Raw genomic sequence first — 20,002 nt, 5'->3', positions numbered from 1 at the left:
TTTTATAACCTTGAGAGGCATTGAAACAGCATGGACATTGTAACAGTGTTGTAGCACATACCCCTGGCTGGGATTTTCACTTAATAGCTACGTGACCTTGGTCATGCACTTAAACTTTTTTGGCCTCAACTTCTGAATCTGGACATTGGGAGGTGATATTATCTAACTCAAAGGGTTATTGATTATCACTAGACCATACTAGGCAGCAAACAAATGTTACATATTGTTTCTTTCGTTTAATGATATCATTTACTTCTTTCCCACATGCTTAGTTTATATGAGCATATTTTTTTCCAGATATGATGCTCTTACCTCAATCAGTATAAGATTACTTTGCATTGAAAAGTTCACAGAAAAATATGTGAAATTCAACCAAAGAATCTGTACCAGAATGCTATCGGGCTGCGGGCTCCCCTTTCAATTTACTTTCTTTGAAAGGCAACTGTTTGCTTCTCTCTATGAAAACGATTCTTACTTTTGAGCATCCAGATCAGTACCAGAGTTTTGAGGGCAGCTCAGGGCATGCTGCCTAGACAAGGATACCTGGTTTCTCTTCCTCCAGATGACCAAGGTCTCATCATATCTCTGACCCAAAGCATATCCCAGGGCAAAACATGAGATAGTGGATATTTGTGAGATGCTTGCCTTGAGAACCAGCTCTGAGCAGAGTGTTGTCATTATCTTAATCACACTGCTCTGGAATTTATCATATTCTGGAAATCACATTTGCTTAAAATTACATCTATGTCATTTATGGTTATGGTTGATGAATATCCCATGAACCCTTTATTGAGTTACTGAAATGAGTATGTTAATCCCCATTGAAAAAAGGTGTGGCCCAAACAAAGCAAGATGCTTCTTCAGAATTGTATTTATTAATATTTAAGGGTGATATTTCTGCCTTTCTGATATGAAAATCTGTCAAAGTGCTTACATTGTGAATAGATTACTTTTTGAGATGCCACCTACTTTGACTCAAAGCTCTGTAATTGTGCTATTTAAATCAAATAAATTGAATATTTTCTTGAAAAGTAGCTGACAGTCCATCCTGCTATTGTTTTGTGAAGTGACATTAAGAATTATTTTAAACATTTACAAGGCCTAGGAGTGTTTGTTAGAGCAAATAATGAATTATACAGGGTCTGCTGAGGTCTGCATTGCAAGCTGGAATGTTCCTTGCTTATCACTAAACTACACACAGATCTGCCGTATAGATGAATACAGACTCTTTTTTATTAGTTCAGAAGAATGATTAATTCTGTGTTGTATTATCTGATACTGCCTTACTTCATATTAATATATACACAGGCTAATCAGCCTAATCAAAATCAGTGATAATTTGATGATTTGCTTTATTTTGGTGACTTCTATATTCTGAATCCCTAGAATAGATCAGATACAGAAAACTAAATGGGGGCGAGTCTGAGCAACTCCGATCATGATATTCTGCTGTCATCTTTAATTAGTCATCTGAATCAGTACATTTCCATTTATCTGTCAGTGCTCCATATTTAAATATTTCATATTTGTCATGGAAATCCTCCTAAAAATATTTTTAATCAATTATTATCCTTGATGAGCAAATTTTGAACTTATCAAATTTATTTTGAATAAAAATGTGGCAACATAATGGAAATTTTATGTAGTTGGGAAGATTCTCACTTTTGCAGCATCCCCCTTTGTTCTGACTCCACCAGTCCTTTGCAGTTGGTTCTGTGTTTCATGAGGCAGTATGGGAGGCCACAGAAATGGCACATGCATCTCATGTCACGTGCCCATTCTCACTGGTGTTGACTGCTCAGAGGTTATATTGGCAAGTATTTGGGGACACTTTGGTTAAAAGAGAGAATTCCGTGGTCGATTATTCTGCCATAAGTTTACCATTGGAAAATAGTGGCAGATGTGCAATGTTTTGCCATCTCAGTGTAACAGAAAGAGCTTTGGTTGGGGAAGCTCACCAGTTGAGCTCCAATCCCAACTGTGCTCCTAACTGTGTGACTTTGAACAAGTTAAGTAACCTTTCTATCCCTATTTTTAAAATCTGACAATGAAGGTATTGGAGTAGTTGATGTTTAAGATCCATCTCGGCTGGGCACAGTGGCTCATGCCTGTAACCTCAGCACTTTGGGAGGTGAAGGCAGGCGGATCACCTAAGGTCGGGAGTTGACGACCAGCCTGACCAACGTGGAGAAACCCTGTCTCTACTAAAAATAGAAAATTAGCTGGGCATGGTGGTGCATGCCTGTATTCCCAGCTACTTGGGAGGCTGAGGCAGGAGAATCACTTGAACCCAGGAAGCAGAGGTTGCACTGAGCTGAGATTGTGCCACTGCTCTCCAGCCTGGGCAACGAGAGCGAAACTCCATCTCAAAAAAAAAAGGAGCATCTCAACTCTAAAATGCCATCCTGTATTTACTCACTAGGACAGCCAGGATACCTTGGGCCCCTGTTAATTTTTAAACATCCCTGGAACTTCCTAGTGTCCATGTCCCTTTTGACTGTCATCTTTCCACTCCTCCTGTTAGAAGACAGAATATCTCTACCTTGAATCTGGGTTGGCTTGTGATTTTCTTTGACCGATAGAATGTGGGACAATGTAAGCCTTAAGCAACTTCAGAGATTCTGCATCTATTGGGATGGAAGAGCATGTAGAGTGAAGGACCTAGTGGACCCAGCTGAGCCCAGACTCCAGCCTACCTTCCATCTGAAAGCAGTTGCATGAGTGAGTCCAGGTGAGACCCTCAGCAAAAACCATCCACAGACTTACGGTAGTACAACCTATCAGTGTTGGTTTGTTGTTGTTGTTGTTGTTGTTTTGAGACAGAGTTTTGCTCTTGTAGCTCAGGCTGGAGTGCAATGGCATGACCTTGGCTCATTGCAACCTCCACCTCCCGGATTCAAGGGATTCTTCTGTCTCTGCCTCCTGAGTAGCTGGGATTACAGATGCCCACCGCCATGCCCAGCTATTTTTTTTTGTATTTTTAGTAGAGATGGGGTTTCACCATGTTGGCCAGGCTGGTCTTGAACTGCTGACCTCAGGTGATTCGCGTGCTTTGGCCTCCCAAAGTGCTGGGATTACAGGCGTGAACCACTGCGCCCAGCCGATCAATGTTGTTTTAAGGCTCTATGATTTGGGGTAGTTTATTATGCAGCAGTAGATAAGTGATATAGAAACTGGAAGTCAGTGGCTCTCCTACTCTAGAAGGTCTGAGATGATCTCTGACAGTTATTGCTGACTATCAGCTGAGGTGCCTTAGTTCTTTCTTCATGTTGCCACTTAACAGGCTAGCTGGGATTTTTTATAGCATGTTGGTCTCAGGCTTCCAAGAGAGCAATAATCAGAGGTTTCAAGGTCACTTAAGGCCTAACCTTGGAAAGTCACACAGCAACACTGCTATAGATTGGATATTTGACCCTCCAAACCTCATGTTGAAATTTGATCCCTGATGTTGGCGGTAGGGTCTAATGGGAAGTGTTTGGGGCCAGATCTTTCATGAATCACTTGATGTCATCTTTGTGGTAACCAGTGAGCTCTCTACTGCTCTATTAGTTCCCAGAAGAGCTGGTTGTTGAAAAGGGTCTGGCACTTCCCTCCTGTCTCTCTTGCCTCCTTTCTCACCATATGATCTCTGCAAACTGTTTTCCCTTCCACTTCTGCCATAAATGGAAGCATCTTGAGCCCTCCACCAAATTCAGAAGCCAGCATCGTGCTTCTTGGACAGCCTTCAGAACTGTGAGCCAGATAAACCTCTTTTCTTTATAAACTACCCAGCTTCAGGTGTTCTTTTATAACAACACAAACACAAAGTAAGACAAGCACTCAAGGGGAGGGGAAATAGACTGCAACTCTTGATGGAAAGAGGGGGAAAGCCACAGAGCAAAACAGCATGTGTAGGATGGGAGGGATTCTTGTGGTCATATTTGCAAATAGCAAACCACACCAGCTCTAGGCACCCGACTAATGCAAATATTTCTTTCTTTCATTGTGTGTATTCTGAGTTGGCAGTGTGTCAGCAAGAGTTCAGCATAGGGCTTGGCATGTGGACACACCACTTTAATGCAGCAAAAACACCTAAAGTGTTTATGTTCAAAAAGAGAGATAGTTCTGGGCTGGTGGTGAGCATGAAGAGGAGGAGACGAAGAGGGAAAACAAAAAGAAAGGATTGCCAAGTTTCTGGTAGTCTCTTGTGATATGAATCATGTGTTGTGAGAAGGTCCATAATTCTCAGTAATTAGACTGTCCAACAAGCAATGGATTCAGTGTGTCTGACAACCTGACCCAGTGATAGAGGCTGCAGTATCTAAACTTTCTCAGGAGTCTGGCCCATGATGGAGCCCAAGTCACCTTGAAGCAACCCAAAGTCAGGATGAAAAGGGGCAAAATGCCAGCTTTGTATCCCTCTTTACTTCCTCCAGTTCAGGCAAGCTGGTACTCTCATTTTTGATCTTACAATTCTCTGTTAGGATGAAGGCATACTCACTGCCCAGTGCTGAGGCCTCCTTTCATTGTGGGATTGTAGGTCTCGTCTGCTTTCTTTTTCCAAGGTCAGGTGTTTCTTAAGCCTTCAGCATGTTTGCATCGTAGCCTTCTATTTAATGAAAACAGTGATTCCCTTCTATGAACAGAGTGACTAGGGAATGCAGGGCACAGTTTTAATAAGAGGCTAGGCAAAAATGAGTCATGAAAGCTCTAACAAGCATGACATCACAGCACTGTCATTAATAATATGAACCTTAGAATCAGACAGATGGGTTGAATTCTAGTTTTAATCTCATTTTGAGTGTGCTGGTGTGGCAAGTTTCTAATTTTCTATAAGAAATTATTGCTTATAATTCATCTTCAACATGGGAATTATAATAGTATTAATAGTTTATGGGTTTGTTGGAAAGATTGAGTAAGTAAGAGTACGTACAAAAGTGAAATGGTGATTTGGGCCAAAGGAGGAACGCTTAACAGCTTTCTTTGAAGCTAACCTTAAGTTGCTGGACCATTTTTAAGGACAGATTTTGGTCTAGGTGTGGAGAAATAGTTCTACTTTAAAAGGTGAAATGTAAAATGAGATGGAAAAGTTTATCTAACACCCTGAGGCAGAATTACATCTGACCTCCCCTGTGCTCCCACAGCTTTCTATACTGATTTCTACCAATAGCATTCATCTCTCTGTGTTGTAATGATCTGTTTACAATGCATGACAGTTGGGGACATTAGAATGTGAACTCTTCAAGGTCAGCTACTCTGTCCTGGTCATCTTAGCATCCTAAGTTCCAGTATAGACCCTGGACTGAGAGGAGACTGCAGTGTTGGGATGGATGAGTGAGTAGGTTGCCAGCCCAATCCACTGGTTAAATCACTCCCCAATTTTTAAAGTCCAGTTTAAATCTCATCTGCTCTAAGAAGTCACCTTTGGTTTTCATCTACTGTGAGAAATCTCCTTGTCAGCTATACAACCTAAATTATAACTATTGACCTTCGCTTCCTTTAAAAAATATTATTACTAAAAAACTCTCTACTCTGGATTATAGGGAGAAGTGGTAACCAGTTCCACAAGTTTTCACACATGCTATGTACTGGATAAAACATTTATTCAATTCAATATAGTAACTTTAATTCTTTGAAGGTTATCCTACATGTTGGCTAAGAAATCTTGACAGAGGAGATAATCCCAAGCAAACAGGATCCAGAAGTAAATGTGTCTTTATAGCCTATGTATAATATGGAATTTACCCATTAACAAGGCCTAAGAGGCTCCAAATTAAATTATATTGCATCTGTGATATTATTTTAAAACAATTGGCATATAAAAAGTTGCATTAGAATTACAAAAGCTATCTGCTGTTCTTCTAATTAATTTGCTTTCCCTGAGTTGTTTTTCTAGGAGCAACATGCAAACAAGCAAAATTGACAAACAATAAGATTTTTTTATGGTGTTGAAAAAAACATTTTTGGATGTCATTGATATTACTAAATTTACATTAGATACATAGGTTGTCTGATTTATTCCACCAGTTTTCACAGTAAGCCATTGTTTAAGTGAAATGTCTTCCTTCCCCAGCGAGTTGCTGTGTGTGAACATAGCCTAACATAGCACTTATGGACTTCGTTGGAAGCTTGCATGGTTGTCACCCTTGCTGTGGTTTGGTGAAGTCTGGCCTAAGTGAGGGTGTAACTCAAATCAGGGAGGAGGAATATGGTGAAGTCTGGCCTAAGTGAGGGTGTAACTCAAATCAGGGAGGAGGAATATGGGGAAGGGTCCCTTTTAACACAGAAAAAGCAGCTTCGTGGGAGTGGAGGCTGGCAGTCTGCTCAAAGGAAATGAAAGGAAATTCTTCATTTCTGAATGGTTCATTGACCCGTGATAATAAAGCGGGCCTGCCAAAGATGGATAATTATCTTTTTAAGTATCAGATGCCTTGTGGGTGAACGCCTCCCTTCTCCTCTCTTGAAAAATGAACTCTGATTTTAAAAATGCTTCTTTTCCTAGTTTACCATTGACATGAATTTCCTGATTATGAGCAAAATTAATCAGTTTCTTCTTTATCTTCCTCTCTCTCTTATGGAAATCAGGCCTGACCAGCTGAGCTCAGTGTGTTTCCCCTTGGGCTCTGAGTTCTACCAATAGTGGAATGGGGTTGATATTCTAGTGAGACTAGCAATTGCAGAATTATGGTTTTATTATGCCCCTTAGCTGCTTAGCTCCAGGCAGGAGCATGCTGTCTTAAAACAACAAGAAAAAAGAAACAGAAAAACGTACAAGAGTTTGTTTCTCTTGTTAGTATCTAAAAACTAAACAAATATTTATATATATAGTGTGTGTATATACACATGTGTGCATACATGTGTGTATAGTGACTGAAATGTTATTGATGGTGTAACAGTGAATATTAATTTCCTATCAAGAAGTAATCAAATTTCTATCCTTTTTTCTCTAGATCTTATATGTTGCTGAGACCAATAATATAAATACATTGCCTTGTCTAACTTGTAGAATGCATTAAGAATGCTTTATTTGAATAACCAGACAACCTTTCTTTCATGATTTACCTTCAAATGTCTTCTTTTGGATTCTAAAAAAAAAATTAGTCTGAGGAACTCTTGTCATAAATTGCTTAACCATATGGCACCTCTCTTAGTTATGGATAAAGTTCACTGTACATTTTCAGAATGTCTATACTCTTTTAAAAATAAAATAAACATCTACTCTTGTATGTTCATTGCATAATTTTCTTATTTCTCTAAAGAGATAATTTAAATTAAAAATTTATCCCCATGTTCTACCTAGAGAAACCGAGTAGATATTCCAGTTGCTTTTTCAACCTAGTGCCTTTGGCTGCTGAAGCGGACACAGCTTTAGAATAGGGGTCAAGAGATAATGATCTAGAATAGATCTTGCCTCCTCGCATAATTATCTCACCATACACTTGAGTCTGTCTGTACACGAATGTCCCTTTCTTTTGCAAGAAATTCTTCTGCATACCACAGCTTCTCCTTCAAAGTGTAATTATCCATGTATGGAAGCTCTCTTTCAACTCTCTGGAGTTCAATGGATGGTAAATATCTGTTTCTTCATTCCTTAGTCTTTGAGAGTTCAGGCCCTGGTCCAAGAGGATTCAATCCTGTGGGTATAAACTGCTTGGTAAGAACACTACCCAAAGCCAGCAGCATGGGCCTTAACAGACCTTGCTACAGATGTCCTCGTTTGCCCGCTGCGGCCAGTGGAGCGCTTCCATGACCTGCGTCCTGATGAAGTGGCCGATTTGTTTCAGGCGACTCAGAGAGTCGGGACAGTGGTGGAAAAACATTTCCATGGGACCTCTCTCACCTTTTCCATGCAGGTGAGTGTACAGATTACTCAGAAATGATTTTTCTTCCCTTTCAAATCCCGGCATTGGGCTTGCTCCTCCTGATTTCTTACCAGGAAGGCAGATGTGATTGTTTGTATTTTAGGTAGCAGCCAAAAAAAGAGATTTCTAATGCAGGGCAGCCCTACTGTCCATCGGCCCCAAGATGGACCGTGGGATGGTGTCTAAGGTGATGTCTGAGGCTTGTTTACCAAGCAGGTGGGAGTAATGGATAAGTGATTTAATGGACATTCAGACATTCCAAATTGCTTACTGGAACTGGGACTGGAAAAATCATTTTCATTCCATGGTAACTAATTTTTGAGCACTGCATGGACTAAGCCCTGCTCTAATTCCAGGGTGGCAGTGATATGCAGCTTAGGTTGGGCCTTACCTTTTGTCTGTCTTTAATTCAAGAGGCAGAGATTGATCACAGATTAGTTAGAAGCTAGATTCACTGGTTGGGTGTGGCCCACTGACCAGTGAAGAAATCAGATCCCCAGTCACTGAAGATTTTTAGGCAGAGGTTGAGCCAACAGTTGTCAGGTTGGGAGAAGGATGTCCATGGTGAGTCATCAGTAGGGAATTGAGTAAATCTGTAGTAACATACCATGAGCTCCTTCAGGTCCTCTATGGAAAGGGCTGGGGTATCAATGTATAAAGTCCTTCATGGCTCTGAAATTGGATGACTCTGTAATTGCCCTTTGGAAGGACACACTTTCAAAATGTGAGGACTCTGTACTCAGCCTGTTAGTTAAAGTGAATGTTTGCCATTCTTCCTCCCCTCCTTAGCTCTCTACCATAGAGCTTCAAAGAGACCAGATAAAGAAAGCCAGTGTTTTCAGGTTATGAAGGCTCTGACTAAAAGTGCTCATCTTCTTCTCAAACAGATTTTTTTCTTTCTTTTTTTGCTGCCATGTCTGTGTTAAGAGTAGCTAAACTTCCCCCAAATGCTTTGTGTGTATGTGTTGTATGTCAAACCATTTGAGTCCCCTTCAGGCAGGTAGTTCAGCTCAGAGTGGGTTTATCAAGCTTATGTTGCAAACTGTGTTTCTGGAGAGACTAAATGAAGGCAGTGAATGAAAACCTCTGTTAAAGTTTAGTGAGATACAAGAATAAAAATCACATTTATAGGAAATGGCCATTGCTGGTTATGGAACATTTTTCACTAGAAAGTTAATTCCATAAATGTAAGAGCTGACTTGTGTTAGCACCTAGAGTACTTTCATATATACAATGTGGTCAAACTATTTTTTACTGTAACCTACAGTAAGATATATATTTATTTCAAAATCATGCCTGTCTCCCCTGACACACATATATGAAATATATGCATATGCCTATATTGGTAAAGGAAACCAGAGTTTCACAAAATAATGTTTACTCATTCTGTGCAGTCTAATAGTTTTTATTCTATTAAGATCTGATTTCTGGCTGGGTGTGGTGGGTCACACCTATAATCCCAGCACTTTGGGAGGCTAAGACCGGCAGCTCTCTTGAGCTCAGGAGTTTGAGATCAGCTTGGGCAACATGGCAAAACCCGTCCCTAAGAAAAATACAAAAATTAGCCAGGCATGATGGTGCATGCCTGTAGTCCCAGTTACTCAGGAGGCTGAGGCAGGAGAATCACTTGAGTCCAGGAGGTCAAGGCTGCAGTGAGCCACCATCATGCCACCATACTCTGGCCTGGACAACTGAGTAAGACCCTTTATCAAAAAAAAAAAAATCTGATTTACATTGTTTGTAATGCTGATTGCAGCCCATTAAGTTGACTTCATGACCCACTAATGGATTGCGACTCTAAGTTTGAAAATCCCCGATATACACAATTGTGTTTAATCCTTACAGTGGGAGTTATCACCCCGTTAGTCAGGCTCATAGAGGTAGACAAACCTGGCTAAAGTTGCAGAGGTGAAATTCTATTTTGGAATTTCTGATTGTGGAGCCATTGCTTGTTTGGCCATCTCAACCAGCTGAGTATCTGCTTTTGCTTTATATTATGGCTGGTGACTTGGTGAGTTTGCTAATTTCCAACTAAGCTTCAGAAACAGAGAAAGGGAACCAGTTTGGGAAAAGGGTACAGCTACAATGAACACTACCATTTGTCTCCCACAAGGTCAGAATAGCCAGAGGACTCTTCCTATATGAAATACCCCATATTCTTGCTTAATGGCTTATGTTTATAGCAGATTTCCTGAGTAGAAGCTTAAAGTAATCAGACATTAATTAAACCACCTCTAAAGATAACCAGAAGGTGTGATACTTCACCTCCCCAAACATTTTCAGCCTTCCTTTAATGCAATTAAAACCATAGCCTAGAGCAAAGAGCATGAAAAGTAGCAAGGAGTTGGCTTGCTGGATAATTTATATCATTTTTATACATAACTTCGCACTTACTCTCAGGCGGAAATGGAGAACTGTCTAGTCCCACACATTTGAAGCCAGTGGTCCCCATGAGAATACTATAAATTAACACACAATGAAATTGCATCTAAATTATTAATGGGTGATATTTCTGAATAAGCAGGAGATACCATCTATCTATTCTCACCTCTGTTGGTTTTTTCCTACTTCTAGGATGGCCCCGAAGCCGGACAGACTGTGAAGGTGAGTGCTTATTATGTGCATACAAATTAATAAGAGGCGATTATGAGAACTAATAAAAAATCACAACGAGTCATTTGCAGCACATTGCTGTTTCATTATGTTATCTTCGAGGTCAGAGAGACCCTCAGTGTTAGAGCCATAAATCCTGACATTATAAACTCTGCCAAACAATATGTTTCCCATTAGTTTACAAGACATTTACTTTTAGTAGTAAAATTATTGTGCAAACGCTAAAACAGAAACTAAATCAAGGAGTCCGGAAACAGAAGTCAAAGTGGTTCATGTGAGAGAGTGTCTAGGAAATAGCATGTGAGCTTCCTGTGGGTTTTTGCAGCCCCATGTTAAGCCTGGGGTGTCTTTGACACACCTTTGCTTCTTGACATAGTCTGCTTTTGCTTCATTGTTTTTGAGTGAAGCAGTAACCGCAGCAGTAGCATCAAGCTGCCTCCCTTCCTTTCTGTCTCTGTGCTTCTCTCTGTTCTCCTTCTCGTCACCCCCACGCCTACTCGTTTCCTCCCTGTGTACTTAATACCAAAGTTCAAACCTAATGGAGTCAGTGGAGCTCAAAGATGGGTTTTTAAGTGTGCTAGGAGAAGAAAGGAGGATTTATTAGGATAGTCTCTGCTTCTGTAGTAAAAATAAAATAATAAAATCCTGGCTGATTCAGAAGCTGGGTTTCAGCTCTTTTCATACAAATGCTAATTCCTATACGGGTAGATTCTGCACCTAAGTCATAGAAAAGGCTCTATTTTTGGTGCTAGAAGTCAGAAGCAAGTCAGGCTGGGATGTTAATGTTACACTTTGTTGAAATAAAGTTTAATGGTTCGAAGACTAGCTGTGAGTGGATAAGGTGTTGCCCACACAAACAATGCCAAATAAATGTAAGTTCCCTTTTGATCTTACTTTACTTTTGTCTTTAACACAGCTATTCTGGGACTTTTAAAATACAATCTCTGGGAAATACTTCTAAGCAGTGAAAGTTTATGTAGGGACTGCCACCATATGGGCCACCAAATTCCTTATCATAAAAAAGGGCTAGCCTCCTAATTGCTCTACACACAGGGTGTGGTGATAGACACAGAGGCTTGCAGCTTTTCTCTGTCCCACTGTCTCACCTCCATGTGAGGCTCTAAATATACGGATGCAAAGAAAGGATTTAATACCTGTGGCTTCTTTTTGAAATCAATTCTTGAAGTGCAAAACACAAATGTTTAAACTTGGTTCCCAGATTTTTTAAAACTCAGTATTCAAATGTTAAATTCCAACTATACCGGATTAGTTAGATGCACTATGCAATATCTATTTGATGGAATTCCTTCAGCCATTGAAAGTGATACTGTAGAGGCATAGCTAGTGACATGGGGGAATGCACAAACTGTATTAAGTGGGATGCACAGAATGATAATAGGTACATAGTAAGCATAGCTAAAACTTATATGAATAGATAGGTTATATGATCTCAAAATTTCATTTAGCCATTCTAAAGCGGGATAGAAAATATTTGCTATGCAACAGGCTCTGAATAGAGATAGAAAGTAGATTAGTGGTTGCCAGGGACTGGGACAAGGAAGGAACGGGGAATGATTCCTAATGGATACAGGTTCTTTTAGGGTAATGAAAACGTTGTGGACTTAGTGGTGATGGTTGTGCAACATTGTGGATATAATAAAGCCACTGAATTGTACGTTTTAAAATGGTGAATTTTATGGTATTTGAATTATCTCTTGACTAAAAATAATAAACACACACACACAAAACAAATAAGCAGTGAGCCTAGCTGGGCTGATAACTTTGGCTATAGATTGTGTAACTGCAATAGTAATTACTTTTTGATGTCCCAATTATCTGGCCAAAATGTGTAATGTTTTTGTTACCTTTCATGGTGATGATGATGGACTAATTCTTAACATATAGTACTTATATATGAATTGTTGAATGTGGTTATTGTTATCATCACCCTGATTATTTAGCTTAAGTTGAATTTTTTAAAACAATTCTGTTTTTTAAATCAGCAGGTTATGCTGTTTTGCACATCTTTCAGTTGTTTCCAACCTGATCACAGAAGTTTCCTGATATGAAATAATGGGGATATCTTGACTCGTTTGTAGAATATGGTGGTTATAAGAAAACCACCATACACACACACACACACACACACACACACACACACACACACACACACACACACACACACACACACACATAAAATCCCAGAGAACAATGAAGGTTCCAAAGCTGTCCTTTTAGACAAAGTATCCATATCTAAAGTTGTTGAATCTGCTTTTCAAAATGTGATCTTCGTATCACCTGCATGAAAATTAACTTTGATATCAGTTAACAACAACAAAAAGTTGATTCTCAGTTCTTATTCCAAATCTGCTTATTTAGAATACTGTGACTGGGGCTTGGGAATCTTCATTATTAACAAGCACATCCCGTGATAGATATTTGCCAGCCTCAGTATTGTATGATGATAAAATATTGAGTGGCAATGGCCACATAATTATGACCCCTGGAAGCCAGTCTTGCAGTAGCCAGCCCCTCTAGGGGTCAAAGCAGCATCTTTAATATTCAGCTGTCCAGTTGTGAAAACTACAATTCAAGACTCTGAGCATTTCATATTTTGAAATTCACACAGTTGCACATTTTAAGGCAGCATTTGACAACCTGCCATGGAAAGCACAGTGACTGTTCTCTTCATCTTTGCCTCTGTGTCTCATTCTTGAGATTCTGCCTGATCCCTGGGTTCTAAACCATTTTTGTCTCATGCTGAGTGGTAATAGCAATAAGCCCAGTAATGGTCTTTTCCCCTGGAGCACCTGTTGTTATCGTTAATGAAGGTGCACCACTGAGTTAGCCTCTTGAACATGATACCACTGTAGGGTTTTTTTGTTTCAGGGGCTTTAAATTCTGCTTTGCAAAGAACAAGCATGGCCTTGCTTACTCAGTAAGGCACTTGTAGTCAGGAAAGGGAAATATCAAAGTAAAAAAGTGACCTCTTATTTCACATTTGATTATTAACTCTCCTTTTTGGGTTTAAAAGTAGTAGAACCCTGCCATCCACAAGGTGATTATTGCAGCAGTTTGATGTCCTGCAGGCTTGAGAAATAATCTTTTTCTTTCATCTTCAACCATACAGATCCAAACCGCTTCCCTGACCCTTCATCTGAAGTAGTTCTCCTAAAGCCCCTACTCTTTGTCCTGGTGCATGATTTGACTTCTCTCAAGGCATTCTTCATTGTCTTTTGTTTGTTTGGCTATGCACCTGTACCTCTGTCTTTTCTCTAGTTCTTTGAGAAGGTAAGCTTTGTGAGGACCTGGATTTTGTCATTGTTTATGATAGGTCTCAGGACACGCTACCCCCAAAATATGCTAGCTCTGCATACTGAGTATTTTAAGGTGAAGGAAACTGAGAAAACTACAAAAGCAGGAACATCATTCTCTGACCTTCTTCCGTTTGTCTACCCTCAAGTGTGCCATAAAAGAATTCTCTGACCTAACACCCCTGCAAGTAGGTCATAAGACCTGGAGTTCTGCCCTCTACTCACATGCCAAGAAGAATCTGAACACACAGGCCTTGCTAAGTTTTCCCCAATTTATTACCATCAAGTCATACTCTTTTATCATCCAATCATACTTCTGCATGACTGTCCGTAAAAATACACAGTCGTCTTTAGGTCTTTATTTCTAAAGGCTCCCATGGCACATAAAACTTATATTAAATATATTCGTTAGGCTTTCCTCTTGTTAATCTGTATTGTGTTACAGGGGTCTGAGCCATGAACCGGGCAATGGGTGAGGAAATGACACAGCTTTTTCTCTGGTTTATTTTCTATGGCTCTTTTGTGTGGGGAAAAGAATGATGATGATAATGGAACTTTGCTTGTTGCTTGTTGGAACGAATCTCATAAATTTCTAACTTTAGTTAACATGAAGTAGAAGACGATATGTATGTGTATTCCAGCATGCAGTCAGCAATATTCCTGGAATCTCTATCAAAAGTCTTCTATATTCCAGGTGTTACTAATGAAGACCAAAATTTCCATGAATCAAGTTCTCAAATCATGTTCCAAAATGTAATTCCATCTAATCTAACCATTAAGGCAATATTCATTTCTTTAGAAGCGATGCTGCTTAATGAGTTAAATGTGAGCTATCTTTTAGAACAATTGGTATGTTCATCTTTGGGTGGGAGGCGGTTTTAGGTGTATTAAAGAGAGATTTATTCCAGGCAGGTAATCTGGAATCTTGTAAGAACTGTTTATAGATTGTGCTTGCTTACACTCTTCTATGTTTATGGTACTTGAATCTTCTACTTAGAAATTTAATTTTATAGTGTTAATGCAGTGGGAAGTAGCTGTTAATAACTTTTAAGATATTAGAAATTACTTTTTAGATTGCTCTAGAAGAAGATAATTATTTATAGAAATATAATTCAAAAATTAAATGAGATGAAAAGGAAGCTCTTCTGTTCACTGAGAAGTTTCTGTGGTTCTAGAACAAATTTTCCACCTGAAAATTTGGTAATCTTTCCGATTCATGAAAATGAGGACATTTTGTCTCTTAATTAAGTCTAGTAGTTAACATACTTTGGCATCAGAGGTTCCGTTAGGAATATTAACCCTATTAACTTCCTAACTGTGCACCTTTGGATCAGCCTTTTAGCCTCTCTGAACATCTATTTCCTTGGTTTTTGAATGCAGAAACCCTATCTATTATATTGAGTGATAGTGGAGAAAAACTGACGTATTCATGTTCAGTACATGGTATATGTAGCAGAGATTGGCTAGGATTTGGACATGGATATAGATTCTGACCAGTCCACCCCAGTTCAAATCCCGGCCCTGCCACATCATGGACCTTGGACCTCGTACATGTTTCTTAACGTTAATCTCAATCTCAGTTTCTCATCTATAAAATAGATTGTGGCTAGGCTTTAAGGGGTTGTAACTAGCATTGAGATGGTTTGTGGTCCTGCCAAATTCGCTTAATTATTATACACTGAATTCTCTTGCTACGAATGACTGCCTTTTGGTTAAATTCTTGAGAAAACTTTACTCTGATTATATGACTTGTGCTATTTAAATATCTTATCTGAACTTATAAAAATGACACCTTGAAAATTCAGAAATCTGCCTTCTTAATTGGGGAAAATAATACTGGCCCTCTCTGTCCGAACATTTTTAGCCTCTGGTGTATGCATAGATGATCATGAGTAAGTCGGGGTTACAAATCCATAGAGTACTTCACAGTTACCTGAAGAAGGTAGTCATAGGACAGAAGCCTGCCTGCCCCATGCTTTGCTGACTCAGGAGTTCTGATGTGGGGCCTAGGACTCTGTCCTAACAGACACCACAAGTGATTCTGATGCACACTTCACTTTTCTGAAGCTGCTTTCCTAAAGGAGTGATAAGAAGCAGTTGTAGGGGCTGCTGCTCTCAACCCAAACCAATTTCTAGGAAAGATTTGATGTGTACAGAAAGACAGAAACCCTTATCTTGAGGATGAAAATGATTTTCTTTTACCGTTACTTATTATTTTCATTTGGAAAGACACTCCAAGAGAGATGTGATTTACCATAGGACTTCTATCCTTTCATTACAGCCATGGTGAACATTGCCTTGACTATGTTAATACCTAATGCATGTATTTACTGCATGAAGAATTGGTATCTTCAGGATGCTGTAGCTTTTATCTTGTATAATTGCCTTACAATTTGCATCTCTGCCCTCAGAATGAATCCAGTATGACTGGGTTGGTAAACCAAAGACAACTGCAGTGCTCAGGGGATGGGTTTGGGTGTACATGTGGGAGTGGACGCCTTAGAGAAGTGTTGAGGTTCCAAGCCCTTTCCCTCTGGCTTGTAGATATCTCTGACTTCCCCTCCCTCTCCCGCTCCTGGTGATTTGAGGCAAAACCCCCAGTCCCCAGCTCTCCAGGCAGAAGGGGCTGGGGGCCTGCCTGTCTCCTTTGGGAAACTTCCTCTCTCCTACTAAACCCTCAAGCCCTTTCCTAAGTAGATATCAAATCATTGAGTTTTTCCGTTTCTAGTGTGTTAACTTTGATTTGCATGATGCCATTTGGATCAAAGCACTGAAAGAAAAATTAACCAAGTCCCCTAGTATTTTCACGTTCTTATTTACTTTTTCCCTGTTCATTCAAACTCAAAGGCAGGTAAGGTGAAAGAGATGAGAGAGATCCTGAAGCAGGGATGAGGTGAGAAGAAAATGCAGGGAAGTTAAAGCATACTGATGAAGAGGGAGGACTCTGGGGCCAGACTACCTGGTTTCAAACCCAGAGCTGTCGCCTATCAGGTGCATGACCCCTGGGCGAGTTAACCTTTCTGAGCTCCCCCACATTCATTCATAAACTTAGAAAATGGAGGTCTTAAGAGTATCCTGTCTCTTGGGAGTGTTGTGAGGACCAAATGGATTAATGCATGTAAATCCCTGTAAAATAGTGCCTGGCACATAGTAAAGTCTCAATACATGTTCACCATTAGTTTTATAATTCTTACTTCAGTCCTCACAACAACCTGCAAAAGTAGGCATTAATATTTTACACTTAGGGAAACTGAGGTTTAAAGAAAAAAAATCACATACTGGAAAAGCACAGTTGACAGATAGTGGAATTGGGATTCAAACCCAAGCCTATCCAAAATTTCAACTCTTCATTATATCATATGACCAGGCTGTTCCTAAAAAATACGTTGTATCCTGTAATCACAGTAGAAGAAGCTCAAGCACAGGTTTTGTAAATATTTTGTCACCCTTACCACATATTAATCTGTATTATTTTGCTCTGCTTGGAATAATGTTGGTTTCCATCTAAAAATATCCAGAGGACAATCCCTGTTTATCACACAGGTGAAGCTTAACCTAAATGCTGCTTTATAGCTGTATGTCAATTTATAGCAGAATTATATGCTTTTAGTGTTTAATTTTCCATTAGTACTACCAAACAAATCCCCTCAGTAATTAGAGGCCCTGACATATAGCAAAGTGGATATTTGGCTGTTTAATTTATTTTGATATTTGTAATGCCAACACATGGCACGTATAGTAGGGACATTCAATGTTTTATAGGATTCAGTAAACTGTCTTTTACACCTGAGGCTCAGAGCCTGTAATTTCTACTTAATCACTGTGAAGTCAAACCTCCTGTGAAAGGCAAGTGTTTTGTAAACCCTAAAATACCACCTAAATGTAAGGCGTTATTATTCAGTCAGCTTCTTACCTTTGTTGATGTAGTAAGGCCTGTTACTCACTGTTGTCATTTTGCTATAGGATACTAGTGCTCAATAACTAATCATTGAAGGAGCCACTACTCTGCCTCACCATTTTGCTATGGGTGTTTCAAGCCTAGAAAATCAAATATAAAAATCTCTAACTCCATGTAATCAGCTCATTCTAATTTCAAAATTTTAAACCTGTGATATCTAAATACTTGGCTGGCCAAACTGTCAATTCTGTTAAAAAAAAAAAAAAAAAGTAAAATAAATGCAGCCCAATTAATCATGTGACAAAGATTCAGTACTTTTGATTAAATATTAGTGGCCAATTCAACCTCAGTAGATGAGCCATTTGTTTTATTTTTATTTTTTTGAGACAGAGTCTCGCTTTGTTGCCCAGGCTGAAGTGCAGTGGCGTGATCTCGGCTTATTAAAACCTCTGCCTCCCGGGTTCAAATAATCCTCCCACCTCACCCTCCTGAGTAACTAGGACTACAGGCCCGAGCCACCATGCCTAGCTACGTTTTGTATTTTTAATAGAGATGAGGTTTCATCATGTTGGCCAGTCTGGTCTCAAACTCCTGACATCAAGTGATCCTCCTGCCTTGGCCTCTTAAAGTGCTCTGGAACCATTTGTTTTAGACTACACCACATCCTTAAATATAGAATGGGGAATGAAAGCCCATACAATAATGTGTGCCTTGATTGAAATTGGGCCTTTTAGCTGAAACAGATCCAAATGCTACAAACTTTTGATTAGTAGTTATTAACAGCAGGAAATAATAAAATAAAAGAACAGATTGCTTATAGGCTGCCATATAATTTATAAACATGTAGATCTATATATGGCTTAGAAGGAAGGACACAGATAACATTCTTACTGACTCTAGTTGGAGATAGTGAGGGGAAGCAGTGCAGTGTGGGATGTGAATTGTACCCGAAGGTTTCGGCTTTACAGTGTTTTATTTTTAAATTGGGTAATGTGTACATGGTTGTTGATTCTATTATTTAAAGTGCGTTTTAAAAGAAAAACCAAGGGCCCCATTTGAAGCACTTTCCATTAAGAAATGACTATTATAATTCATTCTCTTTGCTTTATTATCTTTAGCATATAACTAGTTCTCATGCCTCCTATTTTCAAATCTCTGAGGGTGGGGCCCATGAAGTAGCTTTTTGAAAGGTCCGCAGTTGATTCTGATGGTTACCCAGAATATCAACTGCAATTTCATTTGTTTATTTTTATAAATATATTTTGATTCTTGGTCTAGATGACCTGGACTTGATTCTTTCTTGATACTCATCTCAAATTATTCAGTCCCCTCAGGCGCTCCTCTTTACCCTTTATGCCAAAGTCATTAATAAAGTAAGTCTCAAGACACGAAAAGCAGCTGGAAAAGGTAAAGATTTCATGGCTGAGCCAGGGTCAGATGGAAACCAGCTTAATGAATAATAGACAAGGCAACCTGCAGAGCCACAGACGTGGAAGAATTAGAATAATGACCTTCCTGAGGACATTTGAGTGAAAAATGTTGGGATGGTGAGACTCTGTAATGGCCCTCAGGCCAAACATGGTGAGGAATCCTTTCCCTCATTCTAAGTCAATTATGTTAGTGCTGGGAAAGGGTCATTTTGAAATTTTAACTTCACATGTCATGAGGCATCCATCCTACCTTATTGTCTAATAGATCCCTTCTCCAAAGAATCCTCTTGTTCACCAAAATCAGGGAAGTTGAGACATATATCTTCGGAAGCCTTCTCCATCAGATAAATCCAAAACCTCAGGAGGGAAGGGCAAAAAAAAAAAAAAAAAAAAAACCAAACAAACAACAACAAACAAAAAAACACACACAAACAGTGGTTTGAAATCCTAGGCTTATTCAACATAAAAGATAATATTATTGGATTCCAGTAGTGAAAACTTCCATTTCTTTCCCTGATAGTTTATTCTTTTAAAGAAGTCTTCCTGGTTCCTGACGTTACATGAAAAATGAAGATGGAATTCTTTAAGATGTTGACCTTGCCTAGGGTGGTTGAGAAGAACAAACAACATTGAGTTAACAAAGTGAACACACCAAATATTCTTTTACTTTGTGGTGGAATTCATTTATCCTAATGTTCACATTCAAGTCTCCCACTCTGGGGTCCATATATCAGTTCGTGTTCCCCCACAAAATATTTTCTTATCATGCTTTCCATCCTGGTGCCCTGACAAACAGCTCAACAGGGGCTTTTATTTGCGTTTAGATTCGTCTGTTGGTTGTAAATGGTATAAATTCCCAGGTGTAATCAGGTTCTAGCAGTATAATTTTGATGAAACTCTTTGGCC

The 20,002-nt window shown here is 39.3% G+C and overlaps 1 protein-coding gene across 11 annotated transcripts in view; it reads left to right on the top strand.

Annotated features, from left to right (window-relative positions):
* The window catches only part of FHIT (fragile histidine triad diadenosine triphosphatase), a 1,510,123-nt gene that overhangs the window by 1,237,631 nt on the left and 252,490 nt on the right, over positions 1-20,002 (top strand). For 9 of the 11 annotated variants that reach the window (XM_055383480.2, XM_055383484.2, XM_055383482.2 and 6 more), the window contains 2 exons: positions 7,687-7,832; positions 10,416-10,445. In XM_055383480.2, coding sequence (XP_055239455.2) covers positions 7,687-7,832; positions 10,416-10,445 — 176 coding nt within the window. Of the gene's footprint in view, positions 1-7,574; positions 7,833-10,415; positions 10,446-20,002 lie in introns of those variants that run through there. The other 2 variants (XM_055383489.2, XM_055383487.2) reach the window with 2 other exon arrangements.

Source organism: Gorilla gorilla, chromosome 2 (assembly GCF_029281585.2).
Source record: "Gorilla gorilla gorilla isolate KB3781 chromosome 2, NHGRI_mGorGor1-v2.1_pri, whole genome shotgun sequence".
Classification (NCBI taxonomy): domain Eukaryota; kingdom Metazoa; phylum Chordata; class Mammalia; order Primates; family Hominidae; genus Gorilla; species Gorilla gorilla.
The sequence above is the reverse complement of the archived record's forward strand: the minus strand, read 5'-3'. Positions and strand labels throughout refer to the sequence as shown.